The sequence below is a fragment of the Phyllobates terribilis genome, unplaced genomic scaffold, assembly GCF_046119375.1.
Source record: "Phyllobates terribilis strain yellow unplaced genomic scaffold, ASM4611937v1 Scaffold_2__4_contigs__length_985480577, whole genome shotgun sequence".
NCBI classification, from domain to species: Eukaryota; Metazoa; Chordata; class Amphibia; order Anura; family Dendrobatidae; genus Phyllobates; species Phyllobates terribilis.
The window spans coordinates 371054085-371079984 of NW_027362762.1; the positions used below are offsets into that span (position 1 = coordinate 371054085).

Genomic DNA, 25900 nt, shown 5'->3' on the forward strand with positions numbered 1-25900 from the left:
GGATCAAGAGATTCATAACTTCAGCACTCAGGCTTCACCCAAAAATTCAGTCTCAGGTTCCATCCTGGGATCTAAATGTGGTACTCAAGGGTTTAACCCTCTCTCCCTTTGAGCCTCTATCCTCTAGCTCAATACAGACTCTCTCTCATAAGACTGCCTTCTTAGTAGCTATCACTTCAGCACGGAGAGTAGGAGAGCTTCAGGCCCTTTCTATCAGAGAACCTTACATGAACGTGACCGAAGATAGGATTACGCTTCGCCTGGACCCTTCCTTTCTCCCAAAGGTAGTTACGGACTTCCATCGTTCCCAGGAAATCATCCTTCCCTCCTTCTGCCAGAATCCTTCCAATCCAAAGTAAGCAGAATTTCACCTCCTAGATGTCCGCAGAACTGTCCTTTATTATCTTCAACAAACTGAGTCTTGGAGATTGGATGGGAACCTATTTATACAACACTCAGGGCAGAACAGAGGAAGGAAGGCGGCGAAGTCCACTATAGCAAACTGGATCAAAAAGGCAATTGGGGAAGCTTATAGCAATCAACAAATTAATCCACCGATTGCCTTAAAAGCTCAGTCTACCAGATCCACATCAACTTCATGGGCCAAAAGAGCGGGCGCTTCCACTGAGCAGATTTGCAGGGCAGCTACATGGTCTTCCCTTCATACGTTTTCTAAGCATTATAGATTAGACTCATCATCCACTAGGGATTTAGCCTTTGGTAGGAAAGTCCTACAAGCTATTGTCCCTCCCTAATAAAATATCGTTGGTATTCCTCCAATGCTGTCGTGGAAGGCGTATTGAGAAAATAGAATTAGTCCTTACCGGTAATTCGGTTTCTAGAAGCCTTCCACGACAGCGTGAATTTCCCTGCCTATGGATTCCATAAAACTGTCAGGTAACCATTTTCCAGGTGATCTTGCTAAACACTGGGGATTGACGGTGGGGAGGGGCTTTTAATCTCTCTGTTCCTCTCCCCCAATAGGGCGTGGACAACATCCTCCAATGCAGTCATGGAAGAAACCGAATTACCGTTAAGGACTAATTCTATTTTTTTATGTAATGCCTGGGGTTGTTGGATCTCCCAAAGCTTGAGCTTTATTAAAGGGTTCGTCCTTTATCTATATTGTAAGTACACATACCAGTGAGCGGTCGGAGAATGGCTGTGACAGGAGAATAAATAAAATCTCCTTGGCTGACTGAGGTTTACCCCCCTCCATCCTCTGTCTATGCAGGAGAATATTTATTTCTTCCGTCACAGCCCTTCTCTGGCAGCTCATCAGTATATGTGTTGACAATACTGCTCCTCTTTCGGGTCTTGGGAGTTATGCTTTTTCAGACTGTAGTCCATGAGAGAGATTGCTCTCTCACTTGCTGCTTTCATAATGACTTCCTTGGTGCAGAAGAAGGTCGTTTTGATATCTCTTGGTTTGCCATCTGACTATGATGATCTAGTGCATGATTAACTCTATTTCAAGTCAAACAACAGGAATTTTAGGAACCAGTTCTTGAAAAGGACTGTAGTTGTGGCATAAGTGTCTTTAGTGGACTCGGGCAGGCTGCGTATATGTTGATTTCTCTACGGGCTCTTTTTTTGACATCCTCTAAGAAGCAGTGCTTTGAGGTCAGAGCAGATATTATCGATTTTCAGTATTTTTTGAAGACAGCACCTCTACCAACTTGTCCATTTTTTTGCTCCAAGTCAGCAGTTCAGCCTCCTAACTCCTGTATCACCTTTATATTATCAGCAGATAATCATACAGTTATTGCCGATGGTTCTTGTTGAAGAAGTCGCTTAAATTTTTTCAAGGTGGTCCGCATCTTGAAGGGTAATTGCTGGCTCCATTTGGTTGGGATATTCAGATGGCTATCATCACTGGGCCCAATGAGGAGCTCTGGGGTGGCAAGAGTATCAATAGAGTCAGGAGGAGATGACGCGGATGGTGCAATTACAGTTGGAGCATATGGAGCCTCAGAGGAAGACATATTCTGTGCTGTACAATATCCACCAATGAGATTTTTCCCCATCGTCTAGGTAAATATTGAGCTACATGAGAATAGGCAATTGAGGACATGGTGAGGAGACGGGCTCTTATGAGAATAGAAGCTGTTGCTTATTTTTGGGTTCCTTGCCAGATGCCCTTTTGGTTTCTGTTGAAACCAGCCTTCTGCAGTGACGTCTCATGCATGTGTCTGCTGCCACGGCCCCACTACCAGTATTTGGTTAGTATTTTTTCTCTGATAATGGGGCCGTGGCCAAAGTGTGACAGTAGCGATTAGCATAGGATGCTGGTTTCTACAGTGCACAGGAGGGAAGCTGACAATGATATTGTGGGGTGATGAGTAAAGTGTGTTTTTGAGTTTTTTACTTTTTTTTTTTTTTTTTTTTTTTTTTTTGTTCATCTGCAGCAAAATTAAGCTTTCTAAGTTCCCCAGTAAAGAAACTAATGCCCGATGAATGAAGAATTGACATGCTGCTATTTAAAATCATAATTGGGAAAATTTGTGTTCAGTTAAATTCCTGAAGCATGTGGATGAGATTTGTTAAAGTTTTATCCACCCAGCATCTACTGTAATATGCTGCAAATTTTGCATAACCAAATTCAGCCTTAGAATCAGCAGCATTTCCACTTGGTGTTAAAGGGGTTATTCTTGAAATCCTATTGTGATCTCTGTTTTCTGTCTTCCGTTTTTTTCCACACCCCTAATTATCACCCCCACCAAAGCACTCTGTACACTCGGTTGCCATTAAAAGGGAACCTGTCACCAGCAAAAGAAACACTATTAACCTGCATGTTAATAGCCTTACTAACTTGCCCGGCGCCTGGATGTAGCCGAATGCTGTGGGGAGAAAATTACCTTTACCCCCACTCCATGCAGCGTTTCGGTTTCAGGCATCGGTGCGGTTGCTGTAACCGTGCCCCTGGCTCTGACTGCTAGCCGGCCCCAATGTAGAGCCAGTGTCAATCAGGACCGGGGGTGCAGTTACAGCAGTTTCTCTGTATTCTCAGAGCGGTGGCTGAACTGGCACTGCCCCCGTTACTGAAACCGGAACTCTGCAGGGAGAATAAAGTTAATTCCTCCCACGTCCCCCCACAGCACTCGGTTAAGTGTGGGCGCCGGGCAGGTTAGTAACACTATTAATCTGTAGATTAACCCCATATCTGCAGGTTAATAGCATTTTTGCTGGTGACAGTTGATCCTTTAAAGATCATCCTGAACCTCCAATAAAAAGTGGAGTTTGTAAATATAAACGAATATTGGTCAAATAGTGGGTCATAGTGGCTGCATTCAAACCTATTAGTGGTGCCTTCATCCATGTAAATAAAAATTGCCTGTGGAGGGAACTGCAGGACAGAGGAGAAGTAGGGTGCTGCTGGATACACAGGGGCAGAGGGAGATTAAAATATATATATATATAATCTCTATCTGTTATGTTAGGCTTCTACTGTAAATTAACGATAGTCACGCAGATCCTTTTTTTTTTTTTTTTTTTTTTTTTTTTTTACAAAACACAGTTAGTGGAAATAAAATATTGCCATTGTGGGAATATAACCAAGAAACCAAATTTTATATATTTGTGACTGCTTTTTGTTTGTTGTTTTATATATTTGTAGTACACTTCTTACTGAGCACTTCTCACATCAGTCTTAAGGCATTTTTAATTAGAGCAGGATCCTGCATGCCCTTAAAATTGTAGGCTTTGATCCCGGGGGAAGCATATAGGGTCAGGGTCCCAACAAAGGGGAACGCTTTGTCGCGGCTCTTGGTCCCTCATTAATTGGCCAACTTGTACACGAAGTACCTTAAGTTTTTAACTTCTTTTATATAGCAGTAATACAATTTCATATATTCAGTGTTTGCATATTATAGCATTTCAGAGTGCGACTGTATTTTCTTGGTTTTGTGATGGCTTGCATCTGTTCACACTTGTCTTATTGTGTTTGGAGGTGCTGGTCAGTGTTTTGGTATTGGCAATGGTGGAAATAAGCCTTTAACATGCCATTATGTAGTTTGGTAACTGCACCTGTCAAAATGTAAAAAAGAGATAAAAAATTGTACATGTCTGGTTTGAAAAAGGCCTTATTATCTACCAGGAATTACTAGCCTGTTGAATATGCTTGCATGCTGTACTACTAATTATTTCAATATCTACATTCTGATAAGCTGGTTACAAGTCAATTTGTGTTCAGTAATGCATGTTTCAACATTCTGCACTGAATTTGCTTTTAGCCATTTATAATTCTGATTTATTTTTTTTTCTCTATCTAATTAAAGAACAACGGCAACATTGAAGCTTGCTGCAGAGCTCTGAGCCAAGAAAGCTGCAAATACCTTTATATGGAGGGGCACAACCCTGAGGACAGTAGAACAAATGGCAATCTTTTGCACATCAATCTTGGTATCCATTCAGGCAGCAATTTCCAAGGAGGAGATGGGACACCGATGAATGGACGGCCTCTGGTTCATAGTTCAAGTGATGGGCACATTGACCCACAGCGTGCTTCTGGCAAGTTTATCTGTTTAGTAGAGCCCCATTCGGCGCCAGCAATTGTGGCACAAAATTTTAATCCATTTTTCTTGAATGACCAGAGTCGTAACTCACAGACTCCACCCCCTCTTCAGCAGCAAGGTGTAAATTCATCAGCTATGCAAGCGCCGCTGCCAACATATATGCACTTACCTCGCTATAGTCCAAATCCTATTACCGTAACAGTGTCACAAAATATACCTTCAGCTCACAACGTGCCAAGAGCTTTACAAATTGTTCCTCAAGTTCAGAGCAATCCTTATGGGACTCCGAATTCTATATACATAAGGCAGTCATCACAAAATTCTCCAGGTAGGCAGACCCCACAGAACTCTCCTTGGACACAATCTCCTTCGGTTAATATGCCTAACTATAGTCCATGTCCTCTTCCTTTGTATTCTCAAGGTTATCAACCTACACAGTATTCTCCAAAGCAGTCCCCGATTCCACAGCCTTCTTTCTGTTCCCCTCCCACATCTCAGTGCACATCTCCTTACGGCTCTCCCCAGCATCAAGTGCAGCCCAATCCATTGGGCCACCAGACTTCACATGTGTTTTTGCCACCTAGTCCATCAGCATCACCTCATTCTTTTCAGCAAGCTCCACCTCCATATCCAAAGCAAAGTAGCTTATCCTATCTTCCCTATGGATCTGGCATAAGTAAAGCTCCAATGAACAAGATAGAAATCACAGTGGAGTCGCCGCAAAGACCTGGAACTGCAATGAATAGAAGTCCTTCACCGATAAGTAATCAGTCTTCCCAGAGGAGTCATCAGTCTGCATATGCCTCAAATGCACGGTCAGGGTCCCCCTCAAGAGCTTTGCCTGGACAGCCAAAGACTCCTTACGGAGTTAACCCATTGTATATTACATACACACAACCACCAGCCACCTCTGGCTCTCCAACCCCTTCTCCACGTGTACTGATGTCCCCATCTAACCCAGCTTTTTTAAAAATTACTGTTGCACGGGCTCCTACTGAAAATCTTTTAAATATTGTGGACCAAGAGCATCATCCAGGAGCTCCAGAACCAATACAACCCATTTCATTAATGCCAATATCTGGTGTAGAAAAAGGTATTCCTAAATACCACAGAAGTTCAAGTTCGGGCTCGGATGATTACGCTTATACACAAGGTAAGTTGTTTTTTTTTTGTTGTTTTTTTTCCGTTTTATCAAGTAAGGAATTAACCTAAGTGAATTTATAATACCTATTTTGTTAAAGAGAACCATGAGCAGCATGAATCAGAGCCTTACTGCACGACTGCAGCTAAGTGTATTTTACTCTGAAATGCTGCAGCTTTTCACAGTAAGGCCGGCCTAGACTATAGGGAAAGACTTCAGATGGCTGTATAACTCGGACGAGGATCACAACGCAATGCTCAAACTCCCAACAGGAGCGTGACAACATGTATTTCTATGCAGCTGTCACGCTCGGGTCAGGAGAGCTGCTGGCCAGTCTGAACATTACGTTGCGATTCCTGTCTGAGTTATTCTGCCATATAACTATTCCCAAAGTCTGATGGGTTCCTTTGCTAGCTCTCCCTTGAAGACTAATGCACAGCATTTTATATCTTAACTTAAAGGGGTTTTCCCACTAACAGAAGTTCATTTTAATCAATAGATACTTGAATAATAATAGGTTCCACAACTGAATGTCTTTAAATAAAATGTTTCGGTGCTGAGATAATCTTATAAATGTGCCGCTGTGTAATGGCCGTGTCTGACCGTACAGGAACACGGTCTGATCATACCACATCTCCTGGGCAGGGGAGGAAGCAAAAGAGTATACAGACATTACAGCAGAGGATCACAGCTGATTCTTGCTTTGAAGTAAAACATTGTTTAAAAACAGGCAGGGAAATGTTTTACCTCCAAAAAGAATCAGCTGAGATCCCATGCTGTAATGTCTGTATACTCTCTTGCTTCCCATCCCCCATGCCCAGGAGATGTGGTATGATCAGACCATGGTCCTGTATGTCAGACACAGAGATTACACAGTACACAGCAGGGGCACATTTATAACATTATCTCAGCACAGGAACATTTTATTTAAACACATCCAATTGTGGAACTTATTATTATTCCAAGATCTATTGATTAAAATCAACTTTCGTTCGTGGGAAAACCCCTTTAAGGGTCATGCCACATTTTATTCAAAAAGGGCGCAAGTTAAAATGAAGAGCAAAAAAAGCATCTTTGCATTTGTGTAAGTCAGCGTGTGTCACATTTAAAGTGCTTGTCCACTACTGGACAACTCCTGTTTAATTACATTAGTGTCCCATAGAATATTAAAGCAGTCGATACTTGCCTCCTGCAGCGGCCCGGTTACTGCGATTTTTATTTTAGACTGAACACGTGATGTTGTCTGCAACTGTCATGTGATGCAACAATCAATGGCCGCTGATTGGCTGCAGCCTTTACTGTTCCCCTAGAGTGGATATCCACTCTGATGGAATAGTGAAGAGCTGCAACCATTTGCTGATTGGTCGCAGCGGTAAAATGTCACGTGACTTGCCAAGAACCGTAATCGCAGGAACAGTGCTGTTTCAGGAGGTGAGTATTGACTGTTTTTATTTTCTATGGGCCACTGAAGTGATTAAGCAGGAGTTGTCCACTAGTGGATAACTCCTCTTGTTGCAAAATCAATTAGCGCAAAAGGAAAAACTAGATGAAATAAACTACTTACAAAAATAAAAATGCAAATTATGAATTGGGGACTGAGTTTTATTGTAGTACAAAAGTAAAATGACTAACCAAATGTTTTTAAATGTTGATTAAAGCAATTGCTAGAATCATATTAGCTGCACTGCTAAGAGTGAGAAGAGACAGATCCACAGTGGAATGAACCTGGCCAAGCATTGAGTGCCCAGTGAGACCTGACATGTACTACCAGATTCTCAATGTTTGGCTATAGTTGTTTGTTCATCTACTGAATTCATGTCTCGATAATGTTATGGGTACTATCAGAATCTCTGTAGGTTTCCTTCATGAATACAGCAGGCTACTTATTTCTTTGCTAGGCTCTATGAACCAATGTGGTTATTCTTAATTTGCAGATATAGATATAATAAAATGTTTGACTGCTCATAAACCATTAATAGCTCAGGGTTTCCCACCCCTCCATAAACCTGCATGCATGTGTTATCAGTAGGGACGGTGGGTAAACCACTGCCAGACACCTATGGCAGCAGCTTATTTTATGCAGGAACAAAGGATTGTGCATGTTGGTTCTTCACCCTTATTTCCACTACATGCTGCCTTGCTGACGGGTCCTTTTAAAGGGCTACTATCACCTTGAGAAACATGATTTACTTCCAGATATAGGGTTAATCTGCAGATAAATAATATTTAAACCATGTGTAGCTGGCTTACTAGAGCAGCAGAGACCAGGAAAAATAGCTTTATTCTCACAGCAGGCACTGTTTTCCATTCATTGGTGCAGTATAGGGAACGATTAAAGTCACTGCTCTTTATTCAGTGAGTGCAGTTATAATCGCTCCCCGCACTCTGATGGCCTGCTCTAAACAGACTGTACAGCACGCTGTAGAGCAGGCAGTCAGTCAGTGTGCTTTGGTGTGATTACACCACGCTCATGAAATAGTGAGCAGTGACATGAACTGCTGCCTGCACTGTCCTTGATGACTGACAGCGAGCGGCTGCCAGGAGAGTAAAGTAGAATTTTTTTTCCCTGTAGCTGCTGCTCCAGTAACCCAGCTACACAGCAATTTTACTTGCAGATTTTCTTGAGGTGACCGGTTCACTTTAAAGGGACTCTGTCAGCACAGAATGACTGTCCAAACAAACAAAGTACAGGCACTCTATGCATCATGGCATGGCCAGTCCTTTATATACACCGTCTCACTTGCTTTTTTTTTTTTTTTTTTTTTTTTTTTTTATACTTCTATCGCCACCCCTCTCCTCTTCTCTGACATCTCTGGCTTCATAGTCAGAAAAGGGCATAGATGGAAACTAAGCAGGTGGGAACGTGCACTTAAAGGGACTCTGTCAGCAACAGAATGACTGTTCAAACTAAGTACCACCCCTAGATGCATAAAGGTGGGGTCAATCATCTACATACACCTTCCCCCCCTGCTTGTTTCCCCTCAATCTACACCATCACCTCCCTCCTCATTGACAGCTCTGGCTTTATAGAGCCAGAGAAGGGAGGAGATGCATGTAACAGGCAGGTGGGAAGGTGTATAGAAATGATTGGCCCCACCATAATGCACCGAGCGCCTGGACTTGGTTTGAACAGTCATTCTGTGCTGACAGTCCCTTTTTAAAGTCTGAACAACAGCAAGCAGCTCTGGTTATAATGTTTCACTGGTGTGAACTGTGCTCTGATTGTGTTGTGTTTCTAGTGAGTCAGAAGTGTGTACTGTGCCTAATCCCTAATCCATGTGGGATTATGCTCCTAATGCCAGTATGCACATGCTGAACAATTAAATATGAATTGCATGTGCACTAACGGGTTACTTTCTCTGGGCTTAGAAGGTATGTGTAATGTTCTTTTATCATATTCTTTGCTCCTTATGAAAATAAGATGTCCTAAAAAATTTGATATACCTCTGTATTCCTTTTTATAATATCAAATTGAAGCCTCACAAAATGTTACCAATGTATTTGTCACATTAATATTCGGCTCATATGTAATTTCTTTCTTTCTCAATTGTCACAAGGTCTCTGCTCAAATTATTGATGGTTTATTCACAAAAATACATTTTTCTTTGAATGTAAAGGTTGAAATGGTGTTTAGTCACAGCAGGGTAAATCCCAGTGAACAGCAGTACATAGATATAGAGGATAGAAGACTATTGTGTATTTGGAGTATTGGTGGAGAACGTTAATGACCATAGAGAGGTCTGTAATGTCCAGCTGGGAAAAGGCAAATGCTCAGGTCTGAGATTTTCAGATTTTTTTCATGTTGACTTTTAATCTAAATTTAAATGCAGCTATATTTTGCTAACAGCAGCACAGACTCTTTAAGGACGCACCGTGACCACCCGATTTAAAGGGCGATATCAGACCTCTAATATGGGTATACAGGGTATAGAAAAGTGAATCTATATACATACCTGTATGGCCCATAGCAGAGGACTGATTTCAGGAAAAAGCACTTTAATCAGTTCTTTTTTCCACAGGCTTGGCGTCCGGGGGACGCAAAGCAATCCCCGCCGATCTGCTTATTATTCCCCTAAATCCCCGCCTCTCTGCTGAATTATCATATCCCCCCCCCCCCTCCCCCTCCCCTGCACTTCACAGAGCCCTGTGACAGGCCCTGTGCTCCCTGACTTCCGGGCATGCACAAAGTGCCGCTCACATAGATAGTGCTTTGCTTCGTCCTGGCCCCATCTCTCCGTACACTGCGCTGCAGGTTTCTATTGCGCAGGCGCTGGGGGGGTCACTGTCACTTTCCAGTGCCTGCGCAATAGGAACCTGTGGCGCAGAGCACAGGTAGGCGGGGCCGGGATGAAGCAAAGCGTGCTCTATGTGAGCGGCGCTTTGCGCATGCCCGGAAGTCAGGGAGCACAATGCACATCATAGGGCCTGTCATAGGGCCCTGTGACGTGCAGGTGAGGGGGGGGTATGATAATTAAGCAGAGAGGCGGGGATTTAGGGGAATAATAAGGGGATTGGTTGGCGTCCCCCGGACGCCAAGCCTGTGGTAAAAATAATTTATTAAAGTGCTTTTCTCTGCAATCAGACCGATGCTATGGGCCATACAGGTATGTATAGATTTACTTTTCTATACCCTGTATGGCCATAGAGGTCTGATATCGCCCAGGGGGGTGACAGATTCCCTTTAAAGTGGTTATCCAAGATAATTTCTAGACCGCTATAACAGTTTATCTCATGTTTATTTAAAGTTTTTGTTTTATTCCATTTTAGTCATTTATTATATACCCATTGGTTCTCTCCTATTCAGTAAAATTCAGTGGTGACAGATTGGAGACCTGAATGCACATTTGCTCATCTTTCGCCAAGTCTATGGGATTTATGGAGGCAACAGTGCACACTGTGGATATGCCATAAATATCTGCGAAACCTTAGGAAAGTAAAACTTAAGGGGCATTTCTGGGCTAAAACTACATTAGAGACCCTGAAGAATCCCGACAGTGTAATATGCACACTGTTAGGATTCCTGGCTGTGTGCCTGCTCCAGTTGCAGTCACGAGTGCGCAGGTATACAATTTGCATGTTGACGACAACGTGCCGACTGGTTTCTCATCTCCTTGAGCTTTGGGAGAAGCAGGGAAACGTTGCTAGTCGGCACATATGGAATTTACATATTTGTGGTCGCATGGTGACCACTTGACAGATAACCGAGTGATATCCTGCATGTGCCTTTTGCACACTGTCAGAAGTTATTTCCGTAGAGGTACTGCAGAAATGTAGTTTTAGCCCAGAAAGCCCCTTAAATTTTTAATAGGCAGTGCAAAAAAGCACAGTCCACTTTGTTCACCTCTATTATACATCATGTCTATACAGGCAGTATGACCAAAGCACCCTTGTTGGAATATTTATTGATCCATAAAGGCTGTAGACCGATTCTGTTCAGTCTGAGAGACTGGCATTGTGTGCAAAATACAGAGATTTATCCCTCATTTCTTGTAATACTTGGAGTTCATGTAACATGCATAAACAACTGCATCAGGGAGCGCAGCTCTCAGGTATTCTTCTTCCACATTATAGCATGCAGCCAAAATCAGATTTTTAACCCTACAATTAGTTGAAGAGCCTCTTTATAGCTAGAAGCCTAGAGTAGTACGAGAAGGTCAAGATTTCCATTTGGTCTGACTGTGCATGATATTGACTCATGAAAAACTTAGAATAATACAATCTGGTGTTCTTATTCATAGCCTTATTGTTGCACCAGCGTGCAAGAATGGAAAGACTTGCAAAGGAACTAAAACTTGAAAAAGACAACCTGGAGATGTTGAAGGCCGAAGTGAATGGAATGGAGCACGATCTGATGCAAAGACGCCTGAGGAGAGTGAGCTGTACCACATCAATCCCAACTGTAAGCTGTCTGCCATGCCTTGTTCACATCAGGCTCTCTAATAAGAATCACCTGCTGTTCAGCTGGTATCACACTCTTTAATTGCTGCTATATTTAAAGGATAACCCCCTCCACCAACCCCCCAAATAAAAAAAATCATATACAGAAATGATTATGTTGCAAAATAAATACATTGCATAGCAGATTCTACTTGAAGTCGTAAGTATGGACTAGATACTGGCCATGCAGTGGAACGCTCACATCTGTGCACTAGGAGCACAGTGGCCTTCTCTGCCTCCTAGGCCCGTGTAGCCACTACGAGGGCCACCACTGTGGAACCAAATGTGATCCTACAACGCTGACTGCCATATTGGAGAAGACTGAGGAGACAGGACACTGTTTCCTACTACACAGGAACAGCGTAACCTAAAGTGCAGACATTGGCTAGTCCATGCTGATATCTAGGGAGTACAATCCAAGTTATTTCAAAGACCTGTTATTGTGCACACTCCTGCACCATAATTTTTCTTTATATTTGGAGGAACGCCCCATTTTGATATTTTGGGGTACAGATCACTGACATATTAACATTTTATTTCTGAGGAAAAATGGAAAAAAAATCAACGATTCAACAATTGTTTTGTTTTTTGTTTTTTTTAATCTTTTCATAGCCTAAAATAGATATAACTATGTGCCCACTGAGTTTTTGATGCTGCGGCAAAAACGCAGAGTCTTACAATTCCAGCAAAGTGGAACCTGCGGTGCGTGTTTCAAATTTGCAACATGTCAATTTTTCTTGTGGGTACGCTGAGTTTAATGTGCAGATTTTGCCCATTGACTTGTATTAGATGCAGAAAATCCACAGGTAAAAAACGCACGTGCATTTTTAGTAATTTTTCCCCATCAAAAAGGCATGTAATCTGCATATAACTATATCAATAAAGTTCTATCAAAACCAAATACCAGAAAGTATTGAAAACAAAACCGCTTTGTTTAAAATATGACATACCAAACAGAGGGGAAAAAAACCCCGCAGCGATAAAAATGCAATAAAAACCCGCAAGTAATCTAATTTACTTAATATGTGCTGAAACAGTGTAGAAAATCTGCTACATCAAAAGCTCATTATGGAAACACAGCCTTAACCACACAGTAAAGTTTAAGATTCCATAAGTTAGCAGGAACATGTCAATGATTGCTTTATGGTGGTGGGGGGGGGGTTGAATAGCTACGTTCCTGAGCACCCCCACCCCACACTTTTTTTTTTTTTTTTTTAAGTCAATATAGCCGTATTAGGGCTTGTTTTTTTGTTTTTGAGATTGAAGTTTTTACTAGTACTATTTTGGGATCGATATCATTTGATATCTTTTTAAGAGGAATGCTAAATAAACTGCAATTGTGTCGTTGGGCTTCACATTGTGTTTTCTTTAGAGAAAATATACTTGGAGAAGATTATCCTCTGGGTCATAGCCAGACATGAAAACTAGTCCCCTGGTATTTCATTGTGGCACCTAAAGGGTTAAATGATCAGAGACTAACTTTCTTTGCCTCCGATTATTATCCAATGATCAGCAGCTGGCAGCTGAGAATCTGGACTGTGCAACACACAGCTCTGTAGATTTCTGCAGCACCAAAATATAAAGACGGTGCTTCTGCAGAATTCTCCATAACACTCGCTGGGGTGGTCATTAAGGGGTTAGTTATGTCTGCTTTGTTTTCTTGCCGCTTGCTGTACTTCTGTTGTTATCCATCCTCTCAGCCAGAAGAGATGACCAGACTGAGGAGCCTGAATAGGCAGCTCCAAATAAATATAGATTGTACACTGAAAGAAGTCGACTTGCTGCAGTCCAGAGGTAAACGTGAAGGATCTCGTACGTGGGAGTAACTGGGACATGCACATGTTTAAGCATCAACAAAGCTTGTGTTTTTAAGGGGGTTTTTTTGTTGTTTTTTTTAAGGAAAATTTATTTTCAAAATAACTGCAGGAAGTTTTGTCATAATTATCTTTTAATAAGTACTGGCCTCACGTTAAATCTGGTAATATCCTGTATTTCATAAACTTGTTCTATTTGGAGTGTAGCTGATACTGAGTTGATCTCCAAGGCCCTTCTGTGAAAGCTTCCATTTCTTTGTATAATAAATCTTTCTCGTTTTCCGTGACCAGCAAGTTTAAAGATTAGTTTAGGATGACCAAGGGTGTACAATATGTGTATACAATTAAAGAGGATTACACCCAAATCTTCTCAAATGGCCACATATTACTAAATGGGAAGAGAGAGTTTATTTTTTTAATTAGTGGCCATATTAAAAGTTTTGGGCTTTAATCCTCTTTAATTGGAGAAAGTTTGGTAATTCTCCTTATATTTGCCTACGGAGAGAGTGTCGTTTTTATGTTTTGATTAGACGGGAACAGGAAGTGCAGATTTATTGATTGTCATATTTGGATTAGCTTCTCTGGTAATCTTTGTTATTGACGAAACCTGCTGACAAAATGACAGTTTGTTCTCACTGTTTATTTAAAGGTGTTTGTCGCCGTTAGAAAAAGGATATCCTAAAATGTTAAAATAGGAAACGCTCGCTGCTTTCAGGTTCCCTGCCACATCGACTATTTCTGCTCACAAGTCACATATATGCAAGAGACTAAATTCACAAGCCGTTTTCGATGAATTTTTAAGCAGATCTGTTCCAAATTAAACACCTAAAAAAAAATCCATATGTGCTTACTACTAGTCATTGATTCCTAAAATCCCATGTTTTTTTCTTTTCTTTTGTGAAACAAAGGAGTGGGAAAACTTGATGCAAAGGCAATGAGCAACTTCTATGATAACATAGCTCCTGGTCCTGCTGTACCTCCCAACTCGTGTAAAAAAGGTATTTTTAGGTTAAAATTATACTTGAAGTTAAACTTTAAATAGATTGCAATAAAAAGTAGATCTTAATCTAATATTTCCTGAATAGTAAAATTAACCCATTTATCTGTCTATTTAATCTTTTGTTTTAGACACTAGAATTTTAAGGTGTTTGTTTTTTCTTAAGAATCTTCTGAGTCAGGAGAACGAAAAGCCAGAAGAATAAGTGTGACCACAAAAGTTGAGCCACCTGATATTCCGAACCCAAGTGCTGTGGACATTGGTATGTATTCCATTTTGAATACTATTTTCTTGTGTATAGTGTCTTTAAATTGCAGTACGCATGTAGAAAAGTTCTCATTTTACGGAAAGTCCTCACATGTCATATTAGCTGCAGGTTATTTCCATTAAAAAATAATGGGCCAAAATTGTGGTTCAAATTTCCTGCTCAAAGCAAGTCATCTAATATGTGGTGTAAACTTAAAGAGAACCTGACAGCCGGTACACACTACTATGGACCGCATGAATGAACTCCGCCAGGTATGGTTGACTCTGAAAGGCTGTGGCGTTTCAGAGAAAAACATACTTTAATAACCAATATGTGCATATAGGTAGAGACCTTTCAATATGGGGCAGGGAGAAGCCGCTGGTGACCCGCCTGTCCCACTAGTCTACAGCACAGCTTTTAAAGTCTGTTTTTCCTTGAAATTTTGTGGCATTTTGTTTGTCGTACATACCTGGCTGAGTTTACTTAGCCAGTGCTTAAAGGGAATCTGCCACCCCCTGGGAGATAGGAGACCTCTAATATGGGCATACAGGTTATAGAAAAGTAAATCTATACTTACCTGTATGGCCCATAGTAGAGGTCTGCTTGCAAAAAATGTAGTTTTAAAAAATCGGTTTTCACGCGCTTGGCGCCCGGGGGACGCCAAGAAATCCCCGCCTATCTGATTAGGAAGCCCAGAAATCCTTGCCTATCAGTTTATTTTGATGATATTCTAATTTAGTGAGATGCTCCTGTATGTATAGATTTACTTTTCTATAACCTGTATGCCCATATTAGAGGTCTCATATCTCCCAGAGGGTGACAGATTCCCTTTAATATATGCTGCCCCTGGATCACGTAGCATGCATCAGCTGTCAGCTTCTCTTTTTTTTTTACACCACACATTATTTATTTTATTTTTATTACTCACTTATATAGCGCCATTAATTCCACAGCGCTTTACAGACATCATCACTGTCCCCATCAGGGCACATAATCTACATTCCCTATCAGTATGTCTTTGGAGTGTGGGAGGAAACCCACGCAAACACGGGGAGAACATACAGATGTTGTCCTTCGTGGGATTTGAACCCAGGACCACAGCACTGCAGGGCTACAGTGCTAGCCACCGGGCTGTTAGTTACATAACTAACTTTGAGCCGGGAATATTTGAACCACAATTTAGTTCTGTATATTTTTTGTGCATGGTGTTGCACTTTAGGTAGTAAAGCCTTGACCTTTTTTGGACAAACCACAGAGCCTTAACCATGTGAAAGTCATCTACCCCATTTAATTAAATCTGCAGGTGAGGTTTCATACGTAATCTGCAGCAGAATCCCAAGTAAACTATTATATGCAGGTTTAAGTGCCAGGGTTATTTTTCTCCTTGTGAAGTCAATGGTGAAAATCTCCAAACGATTTAACATGTAATTGTAGCACCCCGAGGACTCGGCTGCTACAGGGGCATTGCACCTCGAACCAGAGGTGCGGTATTCCACTCCCGGGTAAGGATGGAGCGTGGAACATAGCTCAGTAGGCTGCATACACTACACTCACCCCATTTCCGGGGGACAGACCAACGGTACTCCCACCAGATAGATGTGCAGGTACGACAGCTTCTGTCCCTGGCTGGAGTGGGGAGGGGGGAGGAACATCCCAGTGGTGTAGGAGCAGACAGGGGAGGGACTCTGGGCATAGGTAGGAGCCCATTGGGTGCTGGTCACCTGGGCTCGGGTGTCAGAGGGGAGTATAAAAGGTGGGCACCATCTTGGATAGTGAGTCAGTTCAGAGAGGAGCTCAGCCAGAGAGGGCTGACAGGGAGCTGTGGCTCAGTCTGGGCCCAGCTCCAAAGCCAGGCCTGGAGAGGAGGCCTGAGGCAGAGAGAGAGAGAGAAAGAAGAAGGAGAAACAGGAACACCAGGAAAGGCCCAGAGACGCAAGAAGAGAGGGAACCCTGAGATCCCACGAGTTAACGGGTGAAGGGTTGGCAGAGAAGGGTACCGGATCCCAAATTGGTGGAGGCCAATTATCCTCAGCCAGGAACCGGAGGTCGTGGTCAAGCCTTGGCGCGACCCCTCACCATATCCACCAGGAAGGCATACCATATAGGGTCAGGGAAACCGGGAAAGGTTTCACCACCAGAAGGCCCGAGGGAGCCGGACAAAGGTGGGTCCCTAGTGGGGACGGCCAGTAGGAAGGAAGAGAGGGGAGCCTTGGACCACGCTCCGGAACTGCCTGGGAGTTAGCAGAGTCCCTCACCTGGTGGGCGCAGCACGGCTCGGGTGGTCCCTACTGCGCACAAGTGACCTGATAAAGAACTGTGAGTAAAGCTGTGAAAACTGCAACCGCACGTCTCAGTGATTCCTTGTCACACCACCACTTCCACCATCATTCCTACCTGCCTAGTCAGCTGCCCTGAGGCTATACCCCTCCCGTTGGGGGTTATACCATCCACGCTGCACCACCGGCCTCAGCGGTCTGCCCTGCAGCGGCGGCTTCATAGCCGCAATCAACGGGTGGCGTAGTCGAACAGAACAACATCTTATGCCAAGCACCGCCACTTAGTTTGACACCCTGGGCACGGACCGGGTCACCGCCACGAGGACTACTACCCCTATCGGACCCGGCTCCGGGTATTCCCCGCATGCGCAACGCTGCCCAACATGGCCCAGGGGGTGAGTCATAATTATAAAATGCTGCTCTACAGAAAATTTACGCAACATATGTATTTGTTTTGTTAAATGTCATGTACTTGCCTACTATAATATTACCTGCCCGAATTTTCACCATGTTTTTTTTTTTTTGTATATTGTCATTTCTACATATATATTATGAGATTGTTTATCTGTTTTCCAGCTATTCGAAACAGATCCAGTCCGAGACCAGCAAGAGATGAAGATTTTGAAGGGTCTCCATGGAACTGCAATAGCTGTACTTTTCTCAATCACCCGGCACTAAACCGCTGTGAGCAGTGTGAGATGCCTCGGTTCACCTGAGCTCGCTGCCCACTGCTTCACTTTGCTTGAAGTTTTTATCAAGATACTACTATCTAGCATGCACAAGAAAGTAAGGGACCTTACTCTTAAGTTAATCCGCAAGCTGAGCCCAGCTCCAGTGCTGCAGTTGGAGACACGTTGGTCACAAGTTATATTAATGAGTGGCAGGACCGTTTTGTTGGTGATCCGCCAAAACCCCCTCTGCAGTTTTGGGCATAAATGATGGAGGTTTCAAAATGCTGGTCATTTGGTTTCTTCTCCAGAAGATGAGACATTATGGAGGGGCATGTGGGGATGGAGTTTTGTAGACCAATTGATTGGATTTACGAAGTGGAAGACGGAACGATCAAGAAATATTCTTTCTGCTTCCCAGCAGTATCCTACTGAATGAAGACTTTGGCAGGGAGCAGGTGTTGTAGTGTAAAATATCCTATAAAGCATATTCACAGAGACATAATTGCTGCTTTTTTTCAGGGTAATTAAGTCAATCCAAGCTGAAAAATGCTGTTCTAAAATGTTGTTGGTGAAAAGAAATCAAGGTATTAGCCTTATCTTTTAGAGCACATTATCTGATGTGATGATGTAGTCGTTTTCTTTTTTTTTTTTTTTCCCCCCTTTTTCCTTTTTTTCTATTTTAGTTTACGTTTTGTCAGGCAAGGTATGTCATCAAACTACTGGTTATGTTCACAATTTTAATATATACCAAGCTGAAAATGGAAATATTACTGCATGTATAAAGTCTGTATTCCTATTGAAGTGATTCCCCAAAGCTGTTAGGCACATTAAATGTGACCATCTTGTATGATTATTCACGGCACCTCTGCCAAGCGCTGATTTATGTTCTTTGAAATCTATACACTAATATATATATATATCTATATATTGTATATTTATCAGCAGTTGAGAGCAAGAAGTAAATAGTCCACCTAATCCTGATGTGTACTACAGCATTATTTTATCTGCTCACTGGATTGTGATATTTCACAAGAAACGTGGACCTGTGGTGTATGTGCGTACGGATACACATTCTATGTTTCCTCCATTGTCCATGTCTTTTCCTTATTCACCCTAACCTGCTGTTAAGCTTCCCTTTTTTTGTGAAAATTGCTTGATGTTTACAGCAAAGAAGGTACTTTGTGCCCTCGATGGACCCACTTGATTTTAATTAAAATAAAATGCCAGAGTCAAACTAGCTGTGTTATTTGCACATTTTTAACAAGCCTACATGAAGGCAGATTTAGAAATGTTGTGCACTGCATTTTTTTTTTTAATTAAGGTATTTTTTAATTTTTTTTTTTTTTTTTTTTTTTTTATTACAAAATACGTGGGAAAAAAAATCTGGGTGAAAAATTCATATTGGTACTTTAATGCATCTAAAATCCTGTATTGTCAAGGTGATTGGTTTGCATCATGCAAGTGGCTGACAAAATAAAGCACCTAATTCTTTTGTGAGATGAAAGAATGTGAGTTTTCCCTATCGCCATCCGACAGTAGCTGTGGAGAGACCGCCTCCTCTGCCTCTGGACTGGGAACTACAACCTTAAAGAAGAAAAAAAACTCCTCTTTAACTTCCTTGTCATTTGGAAGCGTTATGAGCAATTTTGTGTCAGGTTTAGTTTTCTTACCCCCTTAAAGGGGTATTCCCATCTCCAAGATCCTATCCCAATATGTAATTGGTATAATAATAATATTAGAGAATACCTCCAATTAGAAATGTAGTATAATATTTTTGATTCGCTATGTCTCATTCCTCATGTGCAGGCATTGCAGGACCTTAGGTATCCATGGTTACGTCCACTGATAAAGTGACAGCTAGCTGCTAGTGGTCGTAACCATGGATACCTAAGGTCCTGTATTGCTCTGCACATGAGGTAAGTGGCATAGCGAATCAAAAATACTATACTACATTTCTAAAGGTATTTGCTAATATTATTATTATTACACCTACTACATATTGGGATAGGAACTTGGAGATGGGAATACCCCTTTAATGACCGCCGATACACCTTTTTAACCTCAGGAATACCTCAGCGGGCGCTTTTTAATGGCGCTGAGAAAAAAGTGAAGATCGGCTGAAATTCCCACTGGTGACAGCTGTACATGACATCTGACACCCTGCGGTATTGGCCCCGGCCGGTTTCGAAACCAATCGGGGCTGATTAACCCCTTAAATACCGCTCTCAATCGCAACAGCGGTATCTAAGTGTTAAAAAGGGGGTTAAAAGACCCACTCAGGCAAGATTTAACCTGTCCCCTGCGATCACTGCCGTGGTACCCTGAGGTCATCTGCATATAAGCAGTGTCTCCCAGGCTCCGTCAGTGAGTCACTGAGAGGTCTCCAGCACTGCAGTACATGAGTAGTGCAATGCATGAGACCAACGGTCAAAGTAAAAAGCTTGTTTTTATTGTAATAACCATTGGAGGTCCTCTCATGCTCTGTAATCCAACTGATGTGAGAGAGAGGTGCCGCCCTTTTAGCCTGTAGGTTTCCTGTCCTTGGTGGGTGGATCCCCTCTCTCGTGGTGCTGTGATGGGTTCTGAAAATTCTCCTTACCAGTAAGTAACTAAGTCTTTTTTTGGCTGAAAGGGGTGAAGTTTTCAGCATAGGTTTCATAAACGAACCCATCCAGTCTTCACAGAAGGCTTTCTGTGCAGTATGGAGTATGATTGTCTGAAGCTTCTAATGTGTCTGGTCACTACGAATAATCACTGTAACAGCACAGTACGCTGATCCTAATAATACCAGCAATGATACTGGCCAAGTCACGCTGGTTCAGGTAAGGATTGTACCCTTGTTTCCTGACTTTTTGTCTTTACGTTTATATTTGGCCAAAACCTAAAACAGAGAGTGTGTTGTGGAGTAAGAATTGCCTTTCCTTATGAAATGTACTGGGATCAAAATGAAAGTCTAAAGCTTTGTGATTTTAGCTGAAGAGCTCCCTAGTACTTCATAAAGTAGTTTAGAGCAAACTCTTTGGCATCGATTCATTTAGGCTGGCATTTTGTACAGAATGCTCAGTGTGCCTCTTTAATGAATTTGAAGATGGGAATAATTTGTGGATAACTCTCGCACTGCTGTGTTTCAATGTGCGTGACATCAATTCTCAGGGATTTATTCAAACGTGGATTTTCTCCAACGCATTTCAAAGTGTCAAGCACTTCTTCAAGAAATGACCACAAAAGAAGTGCTTGACACTTTGAAACACATTGAATAAAAACCACGTTTGAATTGACTTCTCCTATACACAGCAGCACAAGCGGTATCCACAAATTATTCCCATCTTCATGCCTGTCGGTTTTGCAACCCGTGGATCCACAGCAGCTGTACAATGATTTAAAAACACCTTTTAAGTCAAATCAGTTTAGTACAATCTGATAAATAACTCCAGTTGTATGTCAGGTAAGGCCCTATTTGCGCTACTTTCTCCCTAGCGTTTTATCTTTAATGAATTTAGCACATCTTTCAGTTGGTGTGCCCTTATACCATAATTGTACTTTTGTCATAATTTACTCCATTTCTGTGGCTTAAATTTTGATTAATTTTGTCAGGCGTGCTTGGCCACACTCTGTGCACCTAAACTCTGCATACTTGTCAAAAGGTTGTATGAGCTGGTAGTCATTGGTGTGAAAAAAAAAAAGTCGCAAAATGTTAGTGAAACTGCGTGGTTAATTGGCCCCTTAATCTATAATGGAAGAAATATTCGGCAGTAAAAGAGGGTGATTTTTCCACTATCTGTCTCTTGCCTCTTTGCTGTTCATCTCAAGCTCTCTCCAGATTTATCATATTAACTGAGAGTCAAATTAGAGCATTTCCAGGCGATGTACTGTCCTCTGGAGTAGGGGAGAGGAAGGGTTGAGAAGTTCTCTGATTAGATTATTTTTCTTTTCTTTCTTTCTGGATCTTCCTGCATGTATGGATGGATGCCTTTTCCCAGTTTTGGAAGAGAGTTCTGTTCTATGCCTTTGTCTCCCTGGTAGATTCTCACAAATCTAGAGAGGTCATTGCAAGGGTTAGTCATAATTGGGCTTTACCTCGCACCACATGATAGAACAAGACCTTGGGTGCTCCCTACAAGTCAGGACCACCTTTTTTTTACATGACAATGTTTTAATTAGATGTGGAGAATCTACATCTTAATGTATGACTGTTGAAACATAAATTGTATCACAAACTGTACAAGGTGGACAATGACACAGCTTCATCTAGACTGTACACATCCCTGGAATCCAGCCAAAACATGTTTACAAAAGCTCATTTAATTTATTTTCAAATAATTTTAGTCAGTTAAAGGCAATAGTTCAGATGACAGGACATCCTTCATCATAGTATACCAAGTACATGTATGCCATTGGAAATCATGGTAAAATCTACAGCAGGAGAAGCTGATATTTTTCACCAAGTAGCAGGATTGCTTCTTAATTGCTGATAGACTTCAGCTGGTGTCATGATTGTCCATGGCATTTTGCACCTCTTTTGTCATGTTTTTCAATACTTTTTCCCTTTGTCATTTTTCATTATTACACAACTTAATTGTATGTACATTTATGGTTTGATTTCTTTGCCTGTGTATTAGATGGGTTGTTACCTACATCTGGGGATAATTTCAGGTCAATAGCACCTTTAGAAATATATTTACTTAGAAAATTGGTGATGTGTTCAATACTAATTTCACCCGTATGTGACCCAATAAGTCACTACCTATAAATTACAACATAGCGGATTAGGATAAAAAGAGAGAATGCTACTACTGGGCTTGATTGTACCCCATAAAATTTAGCATCAAGTGACAAGATATATCATCATAATGCTGAAATCCTAGTTAAAATCACAATATTGGTAAAAACAAAATGGGAAAATGAAAACCAGAAATCCAATTGAAAGAAGCAAATTGTATATAATATGCCAAACGATTAACCCCTTCATGACTTTTGACATGCCTATACGTTATGGTCGGGTAGGGGTTCCCGACTTTTGACATATAGGTACGTCATGGCAATCGTGTATGGCACACGAATAGCACTAATAAAAACGTAAATGGTACCAATACAAACAGTAACACTTCCCCCAAAAAACAAGGCCTTACATGAATGTTGGCAGAAATATAGAAAATTATAGCTCTCAAAATATGACTGTGCAAAAACAAAAGTTTTTTTTAGTGTGATAGTAGCCAAACACAAAAAAAAAAAACAATATAAATCTGGTATTGCTGTAATCACACTGACCCGTAGAATAAAGTTGTCTAAAAACTTACACCACACTATGAACAGCATAAAAAAATAAAACCAATTCTTCACCTGTTGTTGATTTGTTCATTCTCCCAAAGATCGCAGTAAGGCTCGGCTCACATTTATCCTGCGAACTACGTTGAGCACTTACACCAGGTTTTCTGTGTAAAACTTTGAAATACGTGATTCAGACGGAACCTCTAGCGGAAGATTCCATATAATGAGGCAGATGGAGACATTTTGGATGCCGTCTGACCTGTGATCCAGCAGTATGCGTCTTTTTAAGTATGCATAAAAAAGCACAGTCGGCCACAATTTTGTGCACCTCTGAAAAGGGCACTGCTGAACAGAGACCACATGGAGTCCAGAGTATCTCTGCTGCCAAATTATAGTGAATGGATCCTTCAGGCGGTTCAGCTGAATCGTGCCATTCGGAGATTTAGATGGAAATCCTGATCTAAGGGCTCAGCGTAGTGCACAGGATAAATGTGATCCCAAATGTTATGTAAAATGTTCTCAATAAACGCTTAAACTCCATCCACAAAAAAGCAAGTCCCCACTCGGGCCGGTCATCTGTCAATGGAAATATATTGGGCTTCCATGTTACTGGTAGTACAAAGGCTCTGGAAAAGTGCTAAGGTTCCTCTCCCCCCCCCCCCACCCCCCCAAAAAAACAAATCCAGCAAATCCAAATCCCCCCCTCCCTTCTGATCCCCACAGTGTGCCTGAACCACATTTAGCATCCACATGTTTGGCATTTCTGTAGCGAACCTGCCTAATTTACGGGTGCGTGTCTTCAGAAGCATGAGCTGGGCACTACATCGTACTGGTGACTACAACATACTGGGCACTACAATGGCAGTTTGCAATTTTCAGGAGCATCCACTGCTGCTTGTTTATGGAAAACACCCATGGAGTTAATGTAGTCTATACACTTGTAGATAAATTTCCAGAGGGGTGTAATTTCCAAAATGGGGTCACTTGAGGGGAATTCTGCTCTTCTGGCACTCAGGGGCTCTGTGTCACGGGTGTGTCGCCACAAAGATCGTCGCGACTACACAGCCTGACTTCTCGCAGCTGAGTTTTTGGTGCTTTGTGTTTTGGTAGTGAGGGAGTTAATTCTCTCCCTCTTTGCTTGACGAGGCTCTGCCTCGCCCAGCTGCAGTTAATGCTGCTGGATTGGGATTCCTTCAAATACCTGCTGGTCTGATAGGGAAGTTGTCGGTGAAAGCATTTCTTGCAGACCTACAGAGCGGACCATTTGGTGGAGTTCGGAGCGAAGAGTATACGGTGTGGTTTATTCCCTTCCTCCCTTTATCATTTATCTCCTAACCTGTTGTTGTTCCTTCTGTAATTGTGGTGTGAGTTTTTTGTATGCAAGGTGGTTTTTGGTTTTCCCCTTGTACTGTCTCGTTTGTTTAGTACTGTGATTGGGCATTTTCTATCCTGTTCCCCATTGTTGTGATCGGGGTCCTTCTCAGGACTAGATTACAGAGGTTCAGGGATATTCAGGAGTTTAGGGTTACGCTGGCGGCCTGGACCTCTGTACCATTAACAGTACCTCCAGGTTGAGGGATTAGTCAGGGTCCCTGTTTAGGGTCAGCTCAGGCCCCTGACCTCCTGTACGTTGAGACAGCGTGACACTCTGTATATGGAGTCCGCAAACTATTCTATGATAATTTGTTCTCCGAGAGTCAAATACCGCTCCTTCCCCCAAAGTCTTGCTGTGTGGCTAAAACAGTACTGTATAGCCACATTCAGCAGAAATTGTGTGACAAATTATGGTGCCATTTTTACCACTTTCCCCATGTGAAAATGTAAAATCTGGGGCTTAAACAAAATTTTTGTGGTAAAAAATGTAATTATTTTTTTCTTCACTGCCCACGTGTATACAATTCTGTGAGGCACATGTGTCAATATGCTCCCTGCACCCCTAGATAAATTAATTGAGAAGTGTAGTTTGTAAAATGCGGTCACTTATTCAGCTGTTCTGGCGTTTCAGGGGCGCGGCCAATGTGAATTGGCATCTTCAAACCATTCGAGCAAAATATGAACTCCAATATGGTGCTCCTTCCCTTCTGAGCTTTGCACTGTGCCTCAAAACTAGTTTTCGACCACATATGGGGTATTTGCATACTCAGGAGAAATTGTGTAACAAATTGTATGGTCCACTTTCTCTTATTATCCCTATTGAAACCTTGGGGCTAAAGCAACATTGTAGAGGAAAAAATGGTAATTTTCCATTCACTCAGCCCAATGTTATGCAATTCTGTGACTCGCCTGAAGGTCAAAAATGCTCACTACAGCCCTGGATGAATTCCTCAAGAGGAGTAGTTTCCAAAATGGGGTCACTTGTTGGGGATTCTGCTGTTGTGGCACCTCCAGAGGCTTTTCAAATGTGATGTGGCATTCACAATCTATTCTGGCCAAAATTGTGCTCCACAATTCAATTTGCGCTCCTTCCCCTCCGAGCCTTGCCGTGTGCCCAAACAGTCTTTTTCCACCACATATAGGCTATCGGCCTACTCGGGAGAAATCGTACAACAGATTTTAGGGACAATTTTTTTCCTGTTACCGTAGTGAAAATTAAAACACATTTTGCAGAAGGAAGTTTTTGTTAGGAAGTTATAAGGGTTAAAAGTTGTCCAGCGATTTTTAATTTTTCCAACAAAATTTACAAAACCATTTTTTGAGGGACCATATCACATTTAAAGTGACTTTGAGGGGCCTATATGACAGAAAATACCCAAAAGTGACACCATTCTAAAAACTGCACCCCTCAAGGTGCTCAAAACCACATTCAAGAAGTTTATTAACCCTTCAGGTGCTTCACAGGAGTTTTTGAAATGTGAAAGAAAACAATGAACATTTAACTTTTTTTTCACAAAAATGTTACTTTGACCCAAATTTTTTTAATTTTCGCAAGGGTAACAGGAAAAAATGAACCCTGAAATTTATTATGCAATTTTTCCTGAGCACACCAATACCCCATATGTGGGGGAAAACAACTGTTTGGGCACACGGCAGGGTTT

General features: G+C 41.8%; 1 protein-coding gene across 2 annotated transcripts in view; it reads left to right on the forward strand.

Moving 5' to 3' along the window:
- The window catches only part of TAB3 (TGF-beta activated kinase 1 (MAP3K7) binding protein 3), a 58024-nt gene extending 39193 nt beyond the window's left edge, over positions 1-18831 (forward strand). For both annotated transcript variants that reach the window (XM_073664730.1, XM_073664731.1), the window contains exons 3-8: positions 4278-5667; positions 11394-11554; positions 13293-13386; positions 14315-14404; positions 14570-14665; positions 17503-18831. In XM_073664730.1, coding sequence (XP_073520831.1) covers positions 4278-5667; positions 11394-11554; positions 13293-13386; positions 14315-14404; positions 14570-14665; positions 17503-17642 — 1971 coding nt within the window. In that variant the 3' untranslated portion in view covers positions 17643-18831. The remainder of the gene's footprint in view (positions 1-4277; positions 5668-11393; positions 11555-13292; positions 13387-14314; positions 14405-14569; positions 14666-17502) is intronic.
- Positions 18832-25900: the final 7069 nt, after the last annotated feature.